This window comes from Mastomys coucha, unplaced genomic scaffold (genome assembly GCF_008632895.1).
Source record: "Mastomys coucha isolate ucsf_1 unplaced genomic scaffold, UCSF_Mcou_1 pScaffold21, whole genome shotgun sequence".
Taxonomy (NCBI): Eukaryota; Metazoa; Chordata; class Mammalia; order Rodentia; family Muridae; genus Mastomys; species Mastomys coucha.
In genome coordinates, this window is record NW_022196904.1 from 162,955,145 (window position 1) to 162,976,549 (window position 21,405).

General features: G+C 36.1%; 1 protein-coding gene across 2 annotated transcripts in view; it reads right to left on the reverse strand.

Annotated features, from left to right (window-relative positions):
* Prkg1 (protein kinase cGMP-dependent 1) overlaps positions 1-21,405 on the reverse strand; it is a 1,194,975-nt gene that overhangs the window by 1,008,918 nt on the left and 164,652 nt on the right. For both annotated transcript variants that reach the window (XM_031390083.1, XM_031390082.1), the window contains exon 2: positions 5,012-5,178. In XM_031390083.1, the coding sequence (XP_031245943.1) occupies positions 5,012-5,178 (167 nt within the window). The remainder of the gene's footprint in view (positions 1-5,011; positions 5,179-21,405) is intronic.

Here is a 21,405-nt window from a genome sequence, read left to right on the forward strand (position 1 = left end):
AGAAAATAAAATCAATGTTATTCATTTTAGGCAGAAAGAAATGGCATTTCCAATGTTGAAAGAGTTTAATCCTCAACAGAAAGTGCACAGTGGTAAACTAAGAGTTAAGACAAATCACAGATTCCTTCAATGAGAAAAGATGAACTAAGGAGGGAACAAATTAATTCCAGATTGTCTGTAGCAAGTGTAGCACACGGCTGAGTGTGTGGGGGCACAGCAGGGAGCCTGGGTGGCAGAAGATCTGAAGAGCAGAGTCCTGGAATGCTTTTAGGATGAATTGTTCCTACTCAGCCTTGGCAGACTTTTTTCCTTCTTGCAATAATATTTCTTATCAGGTAGTTTGATAATGTGCATCTTTTGTGAGTTCACGAATTGGGATATTCATATGTTCATTGCTGTATTTCTAGTCCAACTCTGAAAAGTTAGCATTACTGAGTACGTGGGTATGGGAAGTCTAGGGCTCAGTTTCATATTTCAATATATTTGTGGAAGGATCTAACTTCTCCATATACTATATACTTCTCTACACACTAATGCATATGTAGGTAGATAGTCTCATGGAATAATTCATAATAAAGACAGAGACTTTAATAATTAGCAAATGACTAAACAGTGTGTAGCAAGAAAGTACTTAAATGAAATAGCAGTGATGATTCCACTGAAAAGTTAAATTAAATAGGCAGTTCTCAGATTTGTGACTAAACAGAATGTGAAGTTTGCTTCTGCAAAGTTGTGCATGGTCATCATCTCTAAGCCAATCAAATACTTCAGCATATTACAAATCAGCAATCCCCAGTACTCGAATACCAGGTGAGATTCCTGAATACTAGATTTTGAATTCAATTGCTAAATCACAAATTTATTTTAAGTGAGGGTAAACTGAGGTTTACCTTTCTAATAAAAAGAAGACCATACTTTGAGTATTAAGAAACAAGCCAATGTCCATTTCTTAGTGAAAACAAACAATAAAATATACGGTAAACAATTTATATATTTGAGATGTCAGAGGTTTCTTGGGAAGTTTTTGTTTGTTTGTTTGTTTGTTTAAACCTATACTATAACTGTAGGAAGCTAATCCTAAACAATTCTCGATGAAATTTGAAAGTGATACTTTCATTAAGTTGTAATTTTAAGTGTCTGAAAGGATCAGTTCACTATAAACTTGAAAACTGGGCTGATTTTCTTTGTTAACTCCTTGAGTGTTTTCATGAACATCTTGACAGTAAGCTTGTAAAAGATCTTTCAGAGCCTATTCATTTATTGTACCATGTTATACTCTTTATAAATATTAATGCTCACAAATAAAAAGAACGTTCCCTATGTCAAAAATGTTGCTGTGTAAGCTTTGAGAAGATTGAATGTGTTTGGTTTTCAAAAATACTAATTACACAATAAAACATTTCCCCAATCAAAGTTTGTAAAAGTTTAAAAACAAAGTTTTTATTTTAAATTATTTGTACATAAAGATAACAGTAGATGATCTGCAAAAGTTATATTGAGTTAATTTTAAATTCTGTTTGGAGAAAGGCTGCTATCAGTTTATAGAATTATGGACACTTACTGGGTTTATTAAATAAAATCAATAGCATAAACACAACATGACTACGAATATTAATATATTATTTACAGTCTTATTTTAAAAGGACAATTATAGCAGAGGTTGTAATGGGTAATTTTGATGGCTTTTTCTCAGTTAATCTAACAATGAAAAGATACATATAATTTATTCAAATTACACGGAGGCAATCTCTACTAAGGCAGTAGTAAAAGTTGTAAATTTGTTTTTGTTTTTGTTTTTGTTTTTTCGAGACAAGGGTTTCTCTGTATAGCTCTGGCTGTCCCGGAACTCACTCTGTAGACCAGGCTGGCTTCAAACTCAGAAATCTACCTGCCTCTGCCTCCCAAGTGCTGGGATTAAAGGTGTGCACCACCAAAAAGTTGTAAATTTATCTTTACTAAAAGGAGCAATATAGTCTCTGATAAAATTTTTTAAATATTTTGTAATGAATATTTATGGAAATATTTGTTTGTTTTTAGTTTCTTTAAACTATAAAGAATTAGTTAACTTTGCAGGGTAGTATTTAAATACTGTTAATTTTATATCATAATATTTAAGTTATACAATGTAAGGAAACATCACACAGGGATTTTGATCATTTTCTGAGGAAAGAATTCATGTATTTTCAGATGTACAGTTTAGCTCCTTATGTTAGAATATGAGCTTGTTGCTCATTATCTTTAAAGATTAAATGAGGTTATGATTTAGAGATACCAAGTGAGTGTAAGGTAGACTTGATATATTGCATCCAAGGATACCAGACACATACTCAATTGTTACTTTAGACACTTCTTTGAAGATATGCTGTAGATGAGAGTAATATTTAAGAATAAACTTTGAGTGAGGCTTATTATCATACAAAATGTGAATGAAAGTCTTTCCCTCAGCTGATGACTTCAATAAGCAAAAGGCTGATCTCTCACCTTAGAAGAGGGAATTCTTCAGTTAAGAACCTTCAGCAATTGCAGCCCTGAGCATTTTGGGACAGCCTCCACAGTCACATAATCCCATTTCAAGGTAAACCTCTTTCTCATTGAATATATATATTCACATACATACATACATACATACATACATACATATATATATGTATGTGTGTGTGTGTATAATTTATTTTGTTTCTCTAGACAACACTTACTCCCATAATTAAGACCTTAAGCTATGAATCAAGATTCCCTGGGGTAAATTCTAACTGGCATGATTGACTTGTAAAGTAGCATATCCTTATTGATTTTCAGTATCCCCTTCTATAAAATGAAATAAAACACTTATCCTTTATGCATGAATACTTTGAAAATTAGAAAAAAGTCTATATATGGAAAGCATTTAAAAGCCATGCTCACTATGGTAGATGTTCTAGACATTCAGCTAGTCATATAGATAAAAGTGAACAACCCTTTCACTTTGAAAGGAAGGGGATGATAAATGTAGATTTTTATATTTATAATGTTTTATGTTAATAAATTTTTAATACATATTCAAGATAGAGGAAAACATAAGACATGAGTTTTGAATATTGATTGCTACAGTAGAAAACCAGTGGTTACAATTTGAAGACAACCAAACCAAAAGTTCATCTTGCTTTATATATTAGTTGTGTTCTCCATAGTTACCCTACTAGTATAATATCTGACAAATCAAATTATGTGAGATCATTGGCATATAAATATTACACATAATTTTAATCATTCCTAGGGGAATACCTCTAATTTCATAGTCTACACTTATCTCCTATTTACATCTTTCTGATTTTCCTACCCTGTCTGCTCACTGTCTCACAGCATACCTACTCTGTGAATTCATTGCTACCCTTACAATTATCTTCCAAGTGCATAATATTTATATTTGTGCCTACTGTACTTTGATTTTATGAAAAAAATCTCAGCTTATCTTAGCAGAAGCTTATGATATAGAAGCAAAATATGAAAATATTAAAAGAAAAGATAGAAGACATTACAATGTAAAAACTGAATATTCCAGAAGACTACAAAGAAAAAACTTAAAGACAAGTCACAAATGCACACATAATTTTAACTATATTTTCAAACACTTAGTAGAAATAAATAAGAAATTATGATTTTATAATGTTATTCTTTACATCAAATATTCACAAAAAATCAAAGGTTCCTAACCTTCCTAATGCTGCAATCCTTTAATACAGTTCCTCATGTTGTGGTGACCCCCAACCAAAAAATTATTTTCACTGCTACTTCTTAACTATAATTTTGCTACTGTTATTAGCTGTAATATAAATATGTGTTATTTTCAATGATCTTAGGTGACTCCTGTGAAAGGGTTGTTTAACTCCCAAATGGGTTGTAATCTAGAAGTTGAGAACCACTGATATAAATTATCTTGTTTAGTCTCCTAATAATCCCATAAAAAGACAGAAACAAAGCAGGCAGTATCAATATTGGTAATAATGATACTTCAGGCTACAAAAACTGCTTTAGTTTTTTTCTTGATGAGAAGCAGTCCTAACCCTTACCCACTAGAAGCCTTTTCAACATTTTGCAGTTATAGCAACCAATCATATCTTCAGATGCTATCATGAGGATCTCCCATTTTATGATTTGCGTTATTGAAACCCAGAGAAAGTTGGACTTGTCCCAGTACACACTTTCTCTTATTGACCCATAAACTTGAAGGAGACTATGGAAGTCATGAATCACTCAACATGAATGTTCTGGGCTGAACACTGGTCATGCCTAATAAACTCAACAGCTTATAGCACATGCATTTCTGGACTTGCTTTCTTCTCAGCTAGTTCAGAAGTCATCTCAGATTCTCTCCCCAAAGGTAAAATACAGTTTTATAAATTCCAATTGATTGTTAGAAACAATCCATATGAAAATCTACCTAGGCATAAACCATATTTACATAGTAAAATGGCTAAGTTATTCATCAGAACATTTCTTTTTTAAAATTTTATTTAATCTACTATGTCAGTTTCTGAAGTTTTGTGAAACACATGACCCCTCTTATTAGACAGCTAACATGCCATGAGGTTTTCATTCACTCTGTGATACATAAGCAAGTGACTGAAAACATCACCTTTATCTGGAAGAAGCAAAACAGGAAACCTGGTCATGTACTCAATAGAGTTGAATGTTCTAACTGATGTAAACAACTTGAATTACCATTGAAGCACCATCAACATGCTCGGCAGTGTAATTGTGTGCAGTCCCATGCATTTAGCAAACAGTATTCCCTTTTACACCATTGGTGTTCTCCAGGTATGAAAACATACAAATCCTTACATTAATATTCTATATACCAATACCTCATAAATTATACAACCATGGTACTTAGTAGTATTTTCACTCTTTGTTCAAATTGTTTCCCAATAAAAGAAGGAAGACAGGATTTGTTCCCCAGAGTACATTGCAATCCTTGAGAAGCTTGGAAGACAGGAAGGGAATGAGTGGTGGAGGAACAAGTTACTAACCATACCTTCCATGACATATACCAGGGACCCCACATCGCCTTCCTTGATGATGCAGCTGTCCTTGCCATATTCCACTGGGTACATACAATCCACAATCTCCTGGATCTGTGAAAGCTCCAAGTTCTTCATGAAGTCATTGTCAAGGATGGCCTCCTTTATGAGATCCTTCGACCTAGAGCATGAGAGGGAGGAGTTACTGAAACACGACCAGCCTTCCATAGTTCTCGAGGCTCAGTGGAGCCATGCAGTACACTGATCAACAACAAATGAGTCTTCTTGAAAGACCTGACAACAAAGCATTCTGACAGCAGAAAGAGAACAGAGAAATTTTCCATTAAGCAAACTATCATTTGGTAAGTGGCCAACATGCCAAAATCAAGCATATAGTGTCAACTTGTTTTATGATGTTTTAATCCAAAAAGCTTGTGGGAAAAAATTCAATGGATTGATATTAAATTAAAACTTATAATTTGATCTAAGAATAAATGCAATTAAATTTACAAAATCATAAAATAAATAATTTTACTCTACATATTATAAGACAAAAATCACATTTTTGAATGTATCATTTACTAGACTTTATTGTTTTATTAGATATTTTCTTTATTTACATATCAAATGATATCTCCTTTCCCAGTTCCCCTCCTGTCAAAAAACAAAAACAAAAACAAAAACAAAAAACAGTTCCCTCCCCCCTCTCCTTGCTCACCAACCCACCCTCTCCTGCTTCCTGGCCCTAGCATTCTCCTACACTGGGGCATAGAACCTTCACAGGACCAACGGCTTCTCCTCCCATTGATGAACAACTTGGTCATCCTCTGCTACATATGCAGCTGGAGCCATGAGTTCCACAATGTGTACTCTTTGGTTGGTGGTTTAGTCCCTGGAAGCTCTGAGGGTACTAGTTAGTTCATATTGTTGTTCTTCCTATGGGGTTGCAAACCCTTCAGCTCCTTGGGTCCTTTCTCTAGCTCCTTCAATGGGGACCCTGTGCTCAGTCCAATGGATGGCTGTGAGCCTCTACTCCTGTATTTAGACTTTATGTTTTTAATTTTCTCTCTTCTGTACAATATATTTCTAGTATTAATGTCAGTTGTGATATGGACACTCAAGAAATAGTCTAGCTGGAGATTTTTAGGGAATGAATTGCTAATTAGTTGGTTGAAACCACTAGCAGAAAGGTGATAAACTTTCATGTGAGAGTCTTGCTTTTGTCAAAAACATTCCTTTGAGCATCTTCATTTAGAGTAACTAGACAGAACTACATTGAACAAGATATTAAAAAAAAAAACACAGGAGTTAGAACTGGAATTAAATACAGTCAGTTAGCAAGAGATAAACAGATTTTGCAATAGAGATTCTCTGGTTAGCAGGAAAGTTCTGCAGAACTTCAAAAATGTGATAATTTTATTCACTGAAGAATAATAAGTTTTGCAGCACTCACTATGGGTATAAAAATCACAGAGGAAGCAATGCTAAGAAATATCTTGTCAGGAAGGAAACAATCATAGTAACGACAGAAACTAAGTGCAATAAAAGCTAAGACCTTAGCAATACAGATGAAGCAGCACATTTGGAATTTTTACTGAAAGATGAATTTGTTTTAAATATGAACACAAGCTAGCCTTTGTTTGCACTGGCTTACAAAGTAGTAATCCATCAGCAAAGCTACCTGGAGTAGGAATGGGAGACTGAAGCAACCTTCCTCGTCCTACTCCTCCCTGACTTCTCATCTAGGCTAAGCCCAACTGATCTGACCTTTACACACTGTAATTCACAACCATTTGATTTAAATTATAAAAAGATGCTGAACCCAATAGAAGAGAAAGTAGGGAAGAGCCTCGAGTGTATGGGCACAGTGGGAAAACTTCCTAAACAGAAGAACAATGGTTTATCTTCTAAGATCAAGAATTGACAAATAGGATCTCATAAAATTGCAAAGCTTCTGTAAAGCAAAGCAACCCACAGATTGGGAAAATATCTTTACCAACCTTACTCCCAATAGAGGGCTAATATCCAAAATATACAAAGAACTCAAGAAGTTAGACTCCAGAGAATCAAATAACCCTATTAAAAATGGGGTACAGAGCTAAACAGAATTCTCAACTGAGAAATCTTGAATAGCTGAAAAACCCTTAAAGAAAATTTCAACTTCCTTAGTCATCAGGGAAATGTAAATCAAAACAACCCTGAGATTCACCTCACACCAATCAGAATGTCTAAGATCAAAAACACAGGTGACAGCACATGTTGGTGAGGCTGTAGAGAAAAAGGAACACTCCTCCACTGCTGGTGGGACTGCAAGCTGGTAAAACCAGTTTGGAAATCAATCTGGCAGTTTTTGAGAAAATTGGAAATAGTTCTACCTGAGGACCCAGCTATATCACTCCTGGGCATATATCCAAAAGATGTTCCAACATGTAATAAGGACACATGCTCCACTATGTTCATAGCAGCCTTATTATACAGAAGCTTGAAAAAAACCCAGATGTCCTTCAACAGAGGAATAGATATAGAAAATGTGGTACATTTACACAAGAGTACTACTCAGCTATTAAAAACAATGATTTCATGAAATTCACAGGCAAATGGATGGAACTAGAAAATATCATCGTGAGTGATGTAATCCAGACACAAAAGTGAGCTATCAATTGAAACGCAAATAAATGGAATGACTAATTAAAATTAATTAATTAAAAATTTTTTCAACATTATTTCTACAAAAAAAATCTGAAAACAGATGACTATACGGCACTTAAAAATGAATTTGGAAGAGAGCAGAGAAGGGTATATTAGAGGATTGGGGGAAGAACAGGGAGAGAAATTGTAATTATAATCTCCACTTTAAATATATCTATATCTAATTTATATCTATATCTATCTATCTACATATGCATTTATGCACAGCATTAGAGGCATAGGGAAAGCTGTAATATTTTAAGTGAAAATGTATTATACAGTATTGTTTTAGGGTAAATGTACATGTAATGATTTTTTGTTTTGTTTTGTTTTTGTTTTTTGAGACAGGGTTATTCTGTATAGCCCTAGCTGTCCTGGAACTCACTCTGTAGAGCAGGCTGGCCTCAAACTCAGAAATCTGCCTGCCTCTGCCTCCCAAGTGCTGGGATTAAAGGTGTGCACCACCACTGCCCCACTCTGAAATTTCTTAAATATAACAATGAGCTTTTAAAGTTACATATACCCAGGCCTCCAGCTATCCTTGCTTGCTCTAAAACTTTCCTTGATTTTCTAAATTTTCATTACATCATCTATAAGATGTCATTTTTAAGAAAAACAAAAACAAAACCAAGCCACTATGTAACAGTTCTCTATGTGAAACCTAGTGACAACACAAATTTACTTTCAGTAAAAAGTGAGGGATAAATTTGGTAGTGGCATTTACTGCAGAGGCAGCAATCTGAGGAATGTACCAACATGTCCAACCCAGAGATGAATCAAGATCAAGAGGACATCAAGAGGACGTAAAGAAAAATCTGACTTCATGATCACTTGTGATGGAATCATTTTCTTTCTATTTTTCTACATTTATAGTGTTTTCCTGTTTCTGAACTTTAGAATGGGCATGTATTTTTATGCAATACTTTTTAAAAACACATTGTGAATAGTAAACTACTTTGAGGAAAATAAAGCTAATCTATTTCCCATTTAATTAATGATCATCGGCCCTGAGTAGCAACTGGGAAATGGCTCTTCAGGAGGTTGGCTTTTATATTCTTGACACCCTTGGAGCACTAATGACAGGAGATTTCACTTCAGGAAGCAATGGTGATAGTTGGAACATTATTAAGAATCTCAGGATGTCTTTATTTTTAAAGTCTTTTTTTTTCCCGAGTGTAGAGTGTTCTGTGGCTGCATGATTTCTGGTGTTCTGACTTATTTTTAAATCCTCATGTGCAAAAACTTTGTTTTCAGGCCAAAAGTGGCATTGTTTTTTTATGAGTTTAAAACAAGATGCAAAAGCATGCCTGGCTAACTATCTTCCTCACCTTGACCTCACAAAAGCTAGAGGAACCTTCATATTGACTCCCATGTCTTAATTTACAAGTATTTTCCTGAATACCAGAGTTTTGTTTTAAAGAAATTCATCTTATCAAATCCTATCATATTTTTATTTCCCAAGTATTTTTCCGATTTTATTTGGGTCAAGAAACAAGGCTGTCCAATGGGTTCACAGTTCCTGATGTAACAGAAACTAGATGTATCAACCCCAAATCCTAACTTTTTTGGATGGGATCCTATCCTTCAGAAAATACTAATAGTATTCTATAAAGATCTTAAGTTTTATTTGCATAGAAGGATTAGAAGTAGAGCTCTCTTCAGAGAGAATAATTCACTCCACTTAAAGATGATAGGAGAAAGTCGTTTCCTCCAAGAATGCTGCTGACCTGTATTATAAATACAGAAACGGCAGAGCAAATGCTAACACCCTTCCTAGCAACCATCCACATTTTCTAAGCACTTAGTGCAGGCTGAGAGAGCATCCCAGGGGCACATAATTCTCAAATTTCATTTTTGATGGAGATCCCTTAATCTTAGGTCTCTGAAGCAAAGCACCCTAGGCTTTATATGTCCACCAGCATGAGCTTCAACAAACTTAGTAGGCTTTAGATGAGTTCCAATGTTAGAGTGATAGCATCCACGACACCTTGGCTTTAGTCTCCAGTGGTGAAGACAGACAGACAGACAGACAGACAGACAGACAGGCAGGCAGGCAGGCAGGCAGGCAGACAGGCAGGTAGGCAGGCAAGCAGGCAGGCAGGCAGGCAGACAGACAGACAGACGTTAAATATTAATCAATAAAAGACCTATGATCTATCATTTATCTACCCATACAGATTTGACCAAGTGACACTCTTAGTCAATGAAATATCACAAATCATGTATCTCTGACATCACAGCAAGATGGAAACTTTAGGGGCACTGTGTGATCTAGTTTGTTTTGACTAGTTTTATGTCAACTCGACACAAGCAAGAGTCACTGACGAAGGAGCCTCAATTGAGAAAATGCCTCCATAAAATCTGGTTGTAGGAAAGTTGTAGGGCATTTTCTTGGTGATTGATTTGGAAAGCCCTGGCCTGTTGTGGGTTAGGCCACCCCTGGGCTGGTGGCCCTGGGTTCTATAAGAAAGCAGACTGAGGAAGTCATTGGGAGCAAGCCAGTAAGCAATAATTCTCCATGGCCTCTGCATCAGCTCCTGCATCCAGACTCCTGCTCTGCTTGAGTTTCTGTCCTAACTTCCCTTGGTAATGAACTGCATATGGAAGTGTAAGCCAAATAAATCCTTTCCTCCCCAAGTTGCTTCAGTCACGGTGTTTCATAGCAGCAATACCGACAATAAGACAAAAATCCAAAAAAGTTTCTCTTGTCAAGAAGTAACACACAAAGCCCAAATCACTCCATTTAACTGACATTTTAGGCCCTTCTCACAGGAACGAGGACCCTCAAGTTGATCTTCATTACCCTTTCCCAGCCCCAACACTGAAGCCTGTAATCAGTCAGGACCTGCAACTTTGTGAACTGTTTCTGTTCGCCTAAAGACATTATCACTATGGCAAGAGTTGCACAAGAAGTCAACTGAGCTGATAACACTGTTAGGGGTCTGAAGGAAAGTGACATTACAACTGCTAGATATTAGCTAGCTGTCTATCCTAACCCAGCATGCATGTACTCAGATTTTTCAAGAATTCAGTGGCATGACCTAGCCTGAGTGGCATCAGAAGTATACACAAAGATCTTGACTTTCTAATTCTTCTTATCTGTCCTATAAAACTCTGTGTTTTTCATATTCCAAATTTATAACGTTTAATCCAAACAACATGACATTAACTAGCTTCCTTTGGACCAATGTCTAGTGCCTTGTAATCATCCAGCTATCAACCTCAGAAACATTAGCAATAGAGAACAGAGTAGAGCATCCTGAATCACTATGGGTGCAGAGAGCCCTGGTGTTTACCAGTGTTGATATCTATGGTGTAAATATTCACACCATCGGTAACTTCAAATTAAAAGACAGACAACCTGCTTTTAAAGTAGCCTAAAAACTAACAAATAGATTTTTCATGAGCTGTAAGTTATTCCCAGATACCTCAAGAATTTAATGGGGTTTATGAAGTTCAACCTAAAAAGATACTCTTATCTTTAAAAATATTATCAGGTATCACAATATGCTTGAATAAGTGTATGTTAGAATAAGCAATAATTTTTTTTAATTCTAAATTTTAGATAAGTAAATTAAAATCTCAATTTTCCTGTTTCTTCAATAAACAGAAAGCTTCTGAAAAGGAAGTGAAACTAGACAATTCTAGAATGAGTGTAAGAAAATATACAGCAATTTTCCAAAACAAGGGATCCAACATTATCTACTGTTAAACATAACCTCATAAATTTGCTTGACCTAATAATAGGATTTTTCATATTGTAGACACTATATAGCCAATCACCAATACCTAAGAGTTGTCTGTTGAGTTGTTTCAAGGATGAGGAATGACAGACTCAGTGGATGGTCCCAAAGACCTTGCTTGGCTGAGGAATGCAAGTAATGAGAAATAATCATTACCCCGTCATTACAGAAACTGCAGAGAACAACAATCTAAACCGATTGGTAAGAAAAAATGGGTGAAAACTATATAGTTTGGGATGAGTGTAACTTGTTCAATGTCAAATCTAACTGAAGCTCTAAGTAGTCAAGAGAAAAGGATGCAAGCATGGATCCTTGAGGAAGGTAGAGGCCAGGCCTTAGAGCAGTGGTTCCCATCCTTCCTAATGCTGTGGCCCTTTACTACAGTTCCTTATATTGTGGTGACCCCCAACCAGAAAATTATTTGTTGCTACTTCGTAACTGTAATTTTGCTATTCGTATAAATCATAAAATAAACATCTGTTATTTTTCGATGGTCTTACATGACTTCTGTGGAAAGGTCATTTAACCACCCCCCCACCCAAGTGTAGAACTACTGCTTTAGAGAAATTGGAAGACCATAAAAAAAAGTTAAACTTTATTCCCCAAATCATAGAAATCCAGTGAAGATTTACAATAATGTATGAGCTCCACACATAATATATTGGGCATGAAGAGAAACTATTTAGGTAAAAGATTACTGAGTTCTTGCGAGGGGGGCAGTGTTCATCATGTATTTTATCAATCAATGAATACTAAAACCAAAAGTTTTATTGTACTCAGGAGAATATCTATTTGATTCACTAGGGAATGACTGTCTAGAAAAGCGGCATTTATTTCAATCTTGAAACAAGGACTCTCAGACAATTCCCACATGCCAAGAACAAAATAAAGTGTTCTCTATGGTTTTAAGAATTCTCTCCCAGAGGCCCAAAATCTTCACAATTGTCTTTAGGACACAGTCCCTCAATTAGATACAAGGCAATAATAATGATGCCATATGTAGCCTTCCACAGCACAGTATGAATTATATCTAATTCTTCAGTGCAGAAAGAACTTCAGGCACTGAAATGGTCACAGCCATTAGGTCCTCTCTAAGCATGGGAACCAGCCAAGACAATCTAATAACTGAATGAAAAACTAAACGAAAAACCAGCCATTTAAATAAAATAATAAATTGATCCTTATAGTTCTCAGTGGTCAACTTTGCACTCAGATATCAGAAGATACGATAGATACAAATTAAAGTTACCGTAGCCTAGATTATGGTGTGTGCAAGTCCTATCCCTGCTGATAATCAGCACTCTTTCACCAAGATGTAGTCCACAGAAGACCTCCTGACAGTCCTAATTCTGGGAGTCACTTCAGAAAGATAATCCCACTTACACACTATTAAATATTTGATCAATCATCTATCAGAGAATAAATAGATAAGACCTCTTGAAATAGTTATCTGGCTGCCACTCAAATAAGAACTTGCTTAGAGTGTATCTTCCCACTGACAGCAGTCTTCCTGAGTCAACTCAACAGGTTAAAGGTGGCTGAGAACTCATATGAGCCACTGATAGTTTGTAAAAGTGAACTTTAATTGACTAATAATATTGACCAATTTTGGTCTTTCCTCATAATTGAAAACCTAGCTATACTGAATTTAAGTCTGGATGTTCACATCTACCAACTTGGTTAGTACTTTTCCAATCTTATGGCAAGAATGTGCCTGAGAAATAATAAAGTACATAGAGACAAAAAGTATAAAGTACTTATAGACATACTGAGTATTTAATACAAAATAGTGGTATCACCAGGCCGAAACTTACGACATCAACGTAATTCATAGGTAACTAATGACAATAATCATTTGGTATGTATATATTGTAATTTCTTCTAAGATTTTTCAAACTCTAAAATAGAAACTTTAGTTCCAGTGCCATAATTATGAAATCACATTAAATTGATTCTAGGACGTCATAACTGATAACAGAAAAAGCTGGTTAGCCCATAGATGGATTTGCTACAATGTCACTTACACCATAATATAAGCATTATCTCTTTTACATAAGACTCCTGATGATCATCACAGATTAAGAAATGCCAAACAGCTCTTGAAATCACAGGTTAGATATTGACAGACAAGAGAGGCTTACATTAATGAGAGATAAATTAGCACTTTTGTAGGTGTTCATCAATTTCTATAAGAGTCAACATTAAAACTCTCCATCCAACCATTCACATAATTCACCTGTGCAGACATGAACACACATAGCTGGTCATTTACAGAACTGACCCTAATGAGAAACACATCAGTCTCCAAAGGGACCCAAACCAGACTTGTTCTCTAAGCTCCCTCTCGCATATCTGGGAAGTATGGCTATTAAGTTTCATAGAAGTGCTAGAAAGTGCTTTACTTGAGAACAAATAAAAGCATGCTTGTTGCACTGTAGAATATAAGAAATATATGATCTCATTTATTAACAATTAACTCTGACACTGATGTCCAGATGCCCACAAAACAAAACTGGCTAGTGATTAAAGAGAAAACATGCTCTGAAGCCTATGTTTATATGCCTAGTTGCGGTTCAGCATCACACAGCATTTTTTTAACCTTTCAGTGAGCTAAATAACTGGCCTCTTAGAAACCACTTGCTTCCAGGAAGGTCAACATAATTAAATTACTCATTTAGTCACCATCTCAGGCAATCCCAACTTCAGAACGTAGTTGGATACCATGATGTCCATCCATCCCAAGAGCCTTATATTTTCTTCATGCTATATTGTCATTTTGACTGTTCTAAAACCTTGATTTCTATAATCAGCAAGTAAATGAATCACTTTAAAACAATTATAATGTTTCTTAAACATAGTCTCTGGGAAAATTATCATATCCTTTAAATATACTTGCATTTCAACTGCACAAAAAGAATGATTTTCTACTAGCCTTGACTGCCTGACTCACAACTCAGTGTGTAGATTTTTCCCTTGTCTGAAAATAATGATTTGGTTAATTCACCCAAGTCATCTAATTTCAGGATACTGGAGCCAAATTAGGCTCTATTATATACTCCCTGGCACGTCTTGGGAAGCAAAAAAACAAATTTAATAAACCTGGTTGTTTTCTCTCCAAACACTATCCTATATCATGCTTTAATACAGGAGGGACCCTGAATCTTCCTGAAGAGAAATTGAAAACAGAAGTGAAAAGTTAGTTCTTAGTCCTAGTTGTAAATGTTCTGTGCGTTCTCAGCTTCTAAAAATAAGTGGGAAAACTTAGCCCCAAACTGACAACCCGAATCATCATCAGGGTGGCAGTAGCTAGACAACTATTGATATGAGTTAAATAGTTACTTTGTGTTCTGCAATATGCAAAATGCTTTGCCTCATTTATGCCTCATTGTGATTCTCTGAGTTCATTATAGTGGAATTCAGAGCCTTTTGCAAAATGTTCAATGATGCTCACTTAGTAAGTGATGGGCAGAGTCAGGATTTAAAGATTAATCTGTTTGACTTCTGAAACCACACTTTTCCTAAAGGCTTCTACTTCTGCTTCTGAAAATAAATTTTACTTCCCACTTTCAAATAATTATCCTAACTATAAAATCTGAAAGTAAAGGTTATGCTAAAAAATCTGCAAAAGTAACAATTGTGTTTGGATAATATCCTCTTTCATCTGAAAAGACCATTTCATGCTTTCTAAACAGCCCTACATAGAACCTTTCATTCTGTGACACCCTAACCTAAGCAGGAGGTAGAACAGATATGGCTGGTATGCTTGTTTGGTGTGTAAGAAAATACAGGCATCAAGAGGTGCGATTCCTGGGGAGCTCATGTTCAAAATCACATTGACTTCCAACCTAAAATAAAAACCTTTGTGTTTTCATGTACACATTTATAAACCTTCATTCACATTCTCTGTCACTCTGTCCTTTTTTCACTGTGTCTCTCTGTATATGCCACTCTTTCACAAGCTTCAGCCTTTTAATGTTCAAACTCATATGAGAAAGGACAATAAATTCACTATAACAGTAGGACCAGGGAAATATTCCCACTTGTCAATAATTCTGTGGCTTACGAAGTATTATGTGGCTATTTCCTCCCAGATAAAACCCTCCACCTTGGAGGGAAGCTCTTTAGGACATGGGATCTTCCAAGTGGGGAAGGGGTTGGTAATGCATCCCATCCTTCAGAGATATTTCTTAAATACAGAAAGTAAACAACTCAAACACATCAGGAAGTCTCTGAAACTGACCAAATCCTAGACCTCCTTACTCCCAATCATATCTACATAGTAAGGACTTCTAAGAATCACTCTGACAAGCTAATCTGACTAAGAAGTGACTCATACAGATTATGAGAAGATGCCAGGAATGTGCCTTAGAAAACACACAGACTGGCCAAGCTGTCTGAAAGATGCTCAGACAAACTGAACTACCTAGAAAAGACACTCTCCCACCTGTTGAGCTGCCTAATGCTTGGGCAGTGCACTCCAGCATTCCCCTTTCATGAACTGGTTCCCATGCTGGACTGGGATTGTGATGACATCTTGTCTTTGAGTCATTTCTGGTTCATTACAATTTCCTCACCCATATTTCCATACATTCCTCCAATAAAACTTACAGTTTCACCTAGTTGGACTCTAGTGGTTTCCCATCCTAATCTGTTGTCATCCGGGTAATAGAAGGGTTCTTATCTCCCAAGGAATAATGTCACTCACCATGGAGATGAGGAAGTGACTGCTCAAACATGAAGATTATAGTTTAGATCTCTAGTACCCACATAAAGAGCCAGGTCGATGGCATATGTCAGTCATGTCAGTGCTGGAGGAGCAAAGACAGTAGAAGGCCCAGGGCTTGCTCAACTAGCCAGTCTAGGTGAACCAGTGAGCTCTATGGTCAGTGAGAGACCCTGTCTACAAATTAAGAGAGAGATGAAAAGATAATTCATGCTGACTTCTGATCTGTACATTCATACAGTGTGTGTGCGTGCACACACACACACACACACGCCATACACACACACACATGCACATGCATACATGCATGCATAAATAAAATAAAATAAAATAAATAGAAATAATTTAAACATTCATTTTGGTTCATTCAGAGAGCTCCACCTCTTCTATGGGCAACACCTCCTGATCTTAGCAAGAGTTCAACTCATTTTGATTCTTAGGTATGCTTACATTTCCTTTCTCTCTTTCTTTCATCCCATCCTACACCATCTCATCGAGATGGTCTCTGTATACATATATGGAAGAGTGATAAACTCTATGGCAGTGTAACCATCAAGTAAGATGGATGTTTGTATTTAAATTCAACAGAAAAGGCAAGCACCTATGGAGCTGGGCGAACAGCTCAGTGCTAGGGTACTTGCCCTTATATAGAAGGCCCTGGGTTCTCTCCACAAAAATACTCCAAAGAAATAGAAGTTTTCATTGTATCTACAGGATAAAAATCTAAGAAAAAAATAATAAAACTCATCTTTTTTGACTCATTTAATTAACGACTTCTCACATGGTTTTATTTCAGGAACCTAGATATGATGATACATATATAAATACCTTGCATATATGTGTATTGTTGTAGAACCTAATATGTTGATTTTATAATACTAAATAAATGTTTCTATGTAATAGTTTAGACACTCTAATCTGAATTAACTACCTTAAGTTTTCACTGAAGATGACAGAGAGGATTAGGAAGGCAGAGAAATGGGAAGATAAATAAATGTGATTTCATATATTTCACTCACTACCTGTATATCATGTAGCATGCTGTCCTCTGAAGGTTTGTCCCTTTCAGAAGCAAATAGTTAATATTTATGATCTTTTCAATACAGCACTTCTAGGCTTAAAAATAAGCCACTGCAGGCAGTATGACTGACAGCTTTAAAATACAGCCACAATCTCCTACAAAGCGATTTAAAGACTGAACTAAGGTCGCTACCAATAAAAATGCATTTTTTTGGAAATAAACTCTACTCATAATTCTGGAAGATTATTACACAGTGAGGTCAGTAGAGTGTTTATTTCAAAACAGTTTAAAGGGTGTTTTAATGAGTGCTCTCCTGGTGAAGAAACCATAACTATTTGAGGGACGCATATGCTGACTGTCCTTATGCAAACATTATTTCAGAGTCCATTCATATATTGCAATGTCACTTTCTATACTACACAATTAGTATTTGTCAATTAAAAGAAAGCAAAAATATAGGAATTACTAGATGGTACTCTGCACAACTACTTTGTTGTCACCTTCTAGAATGAGAGAGACTAGGGACAGGATGAAGGGATATGAATGGTGCAGAGAGACCATGGAAACCCCTGCACTTCCCTTGCGGTTAGTCCAGATCTAAGTGGGAATAATATGTAGGAAAAAGCATTTTGTGCACTTCTATAATTTAACACTTTACATTATTTATGATGATATTTTACTTGAACCATCTCCACCTCCCCTCCCCTATCAATTCTTCTATGTCTCCCTCTACTTCCTCTCCAATCTATGACCTCTTCTTTAACTGCAATACTTACACACACATATCCTAAGTGGAAGCTAAGTCCACTTTGTGTCACTCTTGAGTACATGTGGTTAAGGCTGATCACATGGAATTGGATAACCTATCAGAAGTTTTAGTGCCTATGTGATTTTACTTTATCCTCCCATCCCACTCCATCTCCCCACACACATAAAAGCTCCATGGAGAAACCAATCAGGTTTAGTAGTTAGGAAAAAAAATCATATAAAACTTTAGATTTTTATCCCACAACATCTTTTTATTAGGAAATGTCATCCCAGTGATCAGTGAATCATAGGAATGTGAACCTAAGAAAACAAAACAGAGACAGTAAGTGATATGATCACTTAGTGATCTGCTCAGTCAGAAACTTCTGCTTTTCATCCCCTCATTCAGTCAGTAAAGCATTCCTTGGATGCCTCATCTACAGCACAGTACTAGGCACCATACAGACAGGAATAAGTGGGAGGATACCCTGCTTTCTTGTGGCCAATATGGCAGTAGTGAAGAAAGATAATACAATCTTAACACTAAAGACATAAGTTAAGGAGAGAACCTGTCTGGAAACTTAAAAAAATAAAGGAGCATGGGGCAGAAGATTAGAAAGAGGTATATTTCAAGTCTGAAATAAAATTCAGTATGAAAATAAAATATTTAGATAGAAGTTTAAGGATAAGAAAAGTCATGCTCTAGAAAATCTTAAAAAAAAAAATGCCTATACACTGAATGATGCTGATTATTTCTGGGTCGAGATTGGGGTTTTCAAAAAAGCCCTTCCTGTTTGAGCCAGAACCTTTTGGGCAAGACGGTGTGGATAGTTGTGGAAGAATCTGTAGCTGGAGAATAATCTGGTTGACACAGGGACCTGCAAGCTCTTTGGAAATAATTAAACTCTTGTCGGAATGTGAATCTATGAAAACAAGCAAAAAATAGGAAGTGATATGCTATGAATTATGTTTTTAAAAGATCACTAGTATTCCAGTTAATAAACTAGGACAACTTCCTGTGAAAGGAGAGAGAAAGGAAGGCTAAGAAAGGACACTGCACTACTTCAAGCAAGATATGATGGGGACCTAGATCTTAAACTCTTTCCCTAGTACTCCCTCTTTAGCCAAGAAACTTTTACACAACTCTGGGTACACATAATAGTATGTAAAATATGTAGATATAGAATAAGTATATGAAAATTTTACTGAGGTAGAGCAAAAATGGATTATTTTAAAACAACTAAAACATTTATTAAAGACAGAAGCAAATTTCCATACTAATGAGATAGAATGCTTATTTATTTTTACATAAAGAAAGAAATCTTGGCTGGATATTTGACACTGGGATTTAGAGCATCTTACATTTTTCAGATCTCATCAATATTTTGATTTTATTATTATAACTGCGGAGAATGCCATTTCATCTAAACACACAATACGAGATGGCAGAAGGAACTTTAAGGTCATTTCCGAAACAGTTGGAAATAACGTTCTACTATTGAGCCAAACTCATTTAACAAGTTGTATGAAGCTGAAATCAGCAACGTAAGCACTGATTTTTAAATTTAAACATTTTAATAACATAAGTTCCAGTTCACTTCTCTGTGGCTGTGATAAAACTAACCAAAATCAACATGGAGATGAAGGGACTCAATTGGCTTAGAGCTATGGGCCATTACTCTAGTAAGTCAAGGCAGGAACTGAAACAGGGCAGGAATCTGGAGGCAGGAACTGAAGCAGGGCAGGAATCTGGAGGCAGGAACTGAAGCAGGGCAGGAATCTGGAGGCAGGAACTGAAGCAGGACAGGAATCTGGAGGCAGGAACTGAAGCAGGGCAGGAATCTGGAGGCAGGAACTGTAGCAGGGACCATGGCAGATTGGTGTTTACATGCTTTCTTTCTGTGGCTTTTTCAGCTTTCTTTTACAGTCCAGGAAGTTCTACCCAGAGAAGGTACCATTCACAATGGACTGGATCTTCTGACATCAATCATTAATCAAGAAAATGTCCTCCTAGAAATGGATTCCTGGCCAATCTGATGGAGGCAATTCATCTATTGAGGTTTCTTGTTTTCTTCTACCCATTTGACTCTGGTTTGTGCAAAGCTTTCTTAATTTAACCAATACAACATATAATCCAAGGAAACACTAATTTAATATCTTGATGAGGAATGATAGCCAGAAAATACTAAATGTCTTAGTTTACACTAATTAGATTATTATGTTGTTATAAGCACAGAGCAACTCATACACTAAGAAGATTCTACAATTCACACCTCATCTTTTCTCCCATGCAAACTAGAACATTTCCAGCAGCTTCTGTTGGATTTGCATAACACAAGGGATTTTGCAGTGTAGAGTGTATGTCTCTGTGATTAGAACCAAGGCTCCAGTGAAGTCAAATGAAGCAACATGGCTGAGTGCTGCCGGAAACATCTCACTGTCATTAAGCATTTGATTTTTGAATTAAATTTGATCATTGTCGGTTTATTGACTTTTTTCTATTGTTTAATTTTTCATGACCTGTAAATTCAGTTACATTATCCCATATAGGGGTGTGCCCCAAAGTTAAGCTGGTGACCTATATTAGAAGGGTGACAGAAGGGATGTGAGCATCTTCAAACAATCATTTTGCAAGCAAATACTACAGGACTGGCAGGGTGGATGTGAGGATGAGAGAAAGGAAAGTAGCCTTAATATTCAGTTGGACTGAATACACATGTATTGGGACTATTTTCCAAGACGGCTTAGGCTTGGAGAAGTAACAGGTTCCCAGGGATCAAATTAACCAGAAGTGGGACCAAGGGAAAGAAGGCAGATTTCTAATCTACATAAGATTAGAACTAGCAAAAATATGAAAATAGGCCTAGGGCAATACATGTCAGGAAAGACAGATTTCAAAGACATACAATGTTTGACTTTTCTTTTGATTCCCACCAGGGCCATATTTTAAAATATTTATTTTTAATATTTTAATTATGTGTAGGAAAGTACTATATGATTGCAGTATGATTCAGAGGCCAGAGGTATCAAGTGTCCCTGGAGATGGAGTTACAGGTGGTTGTGAGCTACCTGACATGGGTTATAATATTTTAGCTCAGGTCCTCTGAAAGAACAGTACAGGCTTTTAACCACTGAGTCATCTCTTCAGCCCCCACAGCCATGATTTTTAATATGAACAACTTTCTATCATTGGTCTGGCTAGCTCTGACATCAATCATTCATTACAGATGAGCTCTGTCTTTTTAGTCTAGCAATAATTAACATGGCTTTCCCCAGGCTTATCCTTGTGGGGTTTATTCTTTAGATTTCTTTAAGCATAAAAGTTTCAGAGCAACTGAAATTTTATTGGGAATAGAATTACTCAAAAAGAAAGACAGTAAGACTCACTGCCTTCCACATGTTTTATGTGCACACACTGACTTACGCATATACACATAACTAAATAGATATATAGGAAAAGCTGTAACATCTAATTGGTAATGGTAG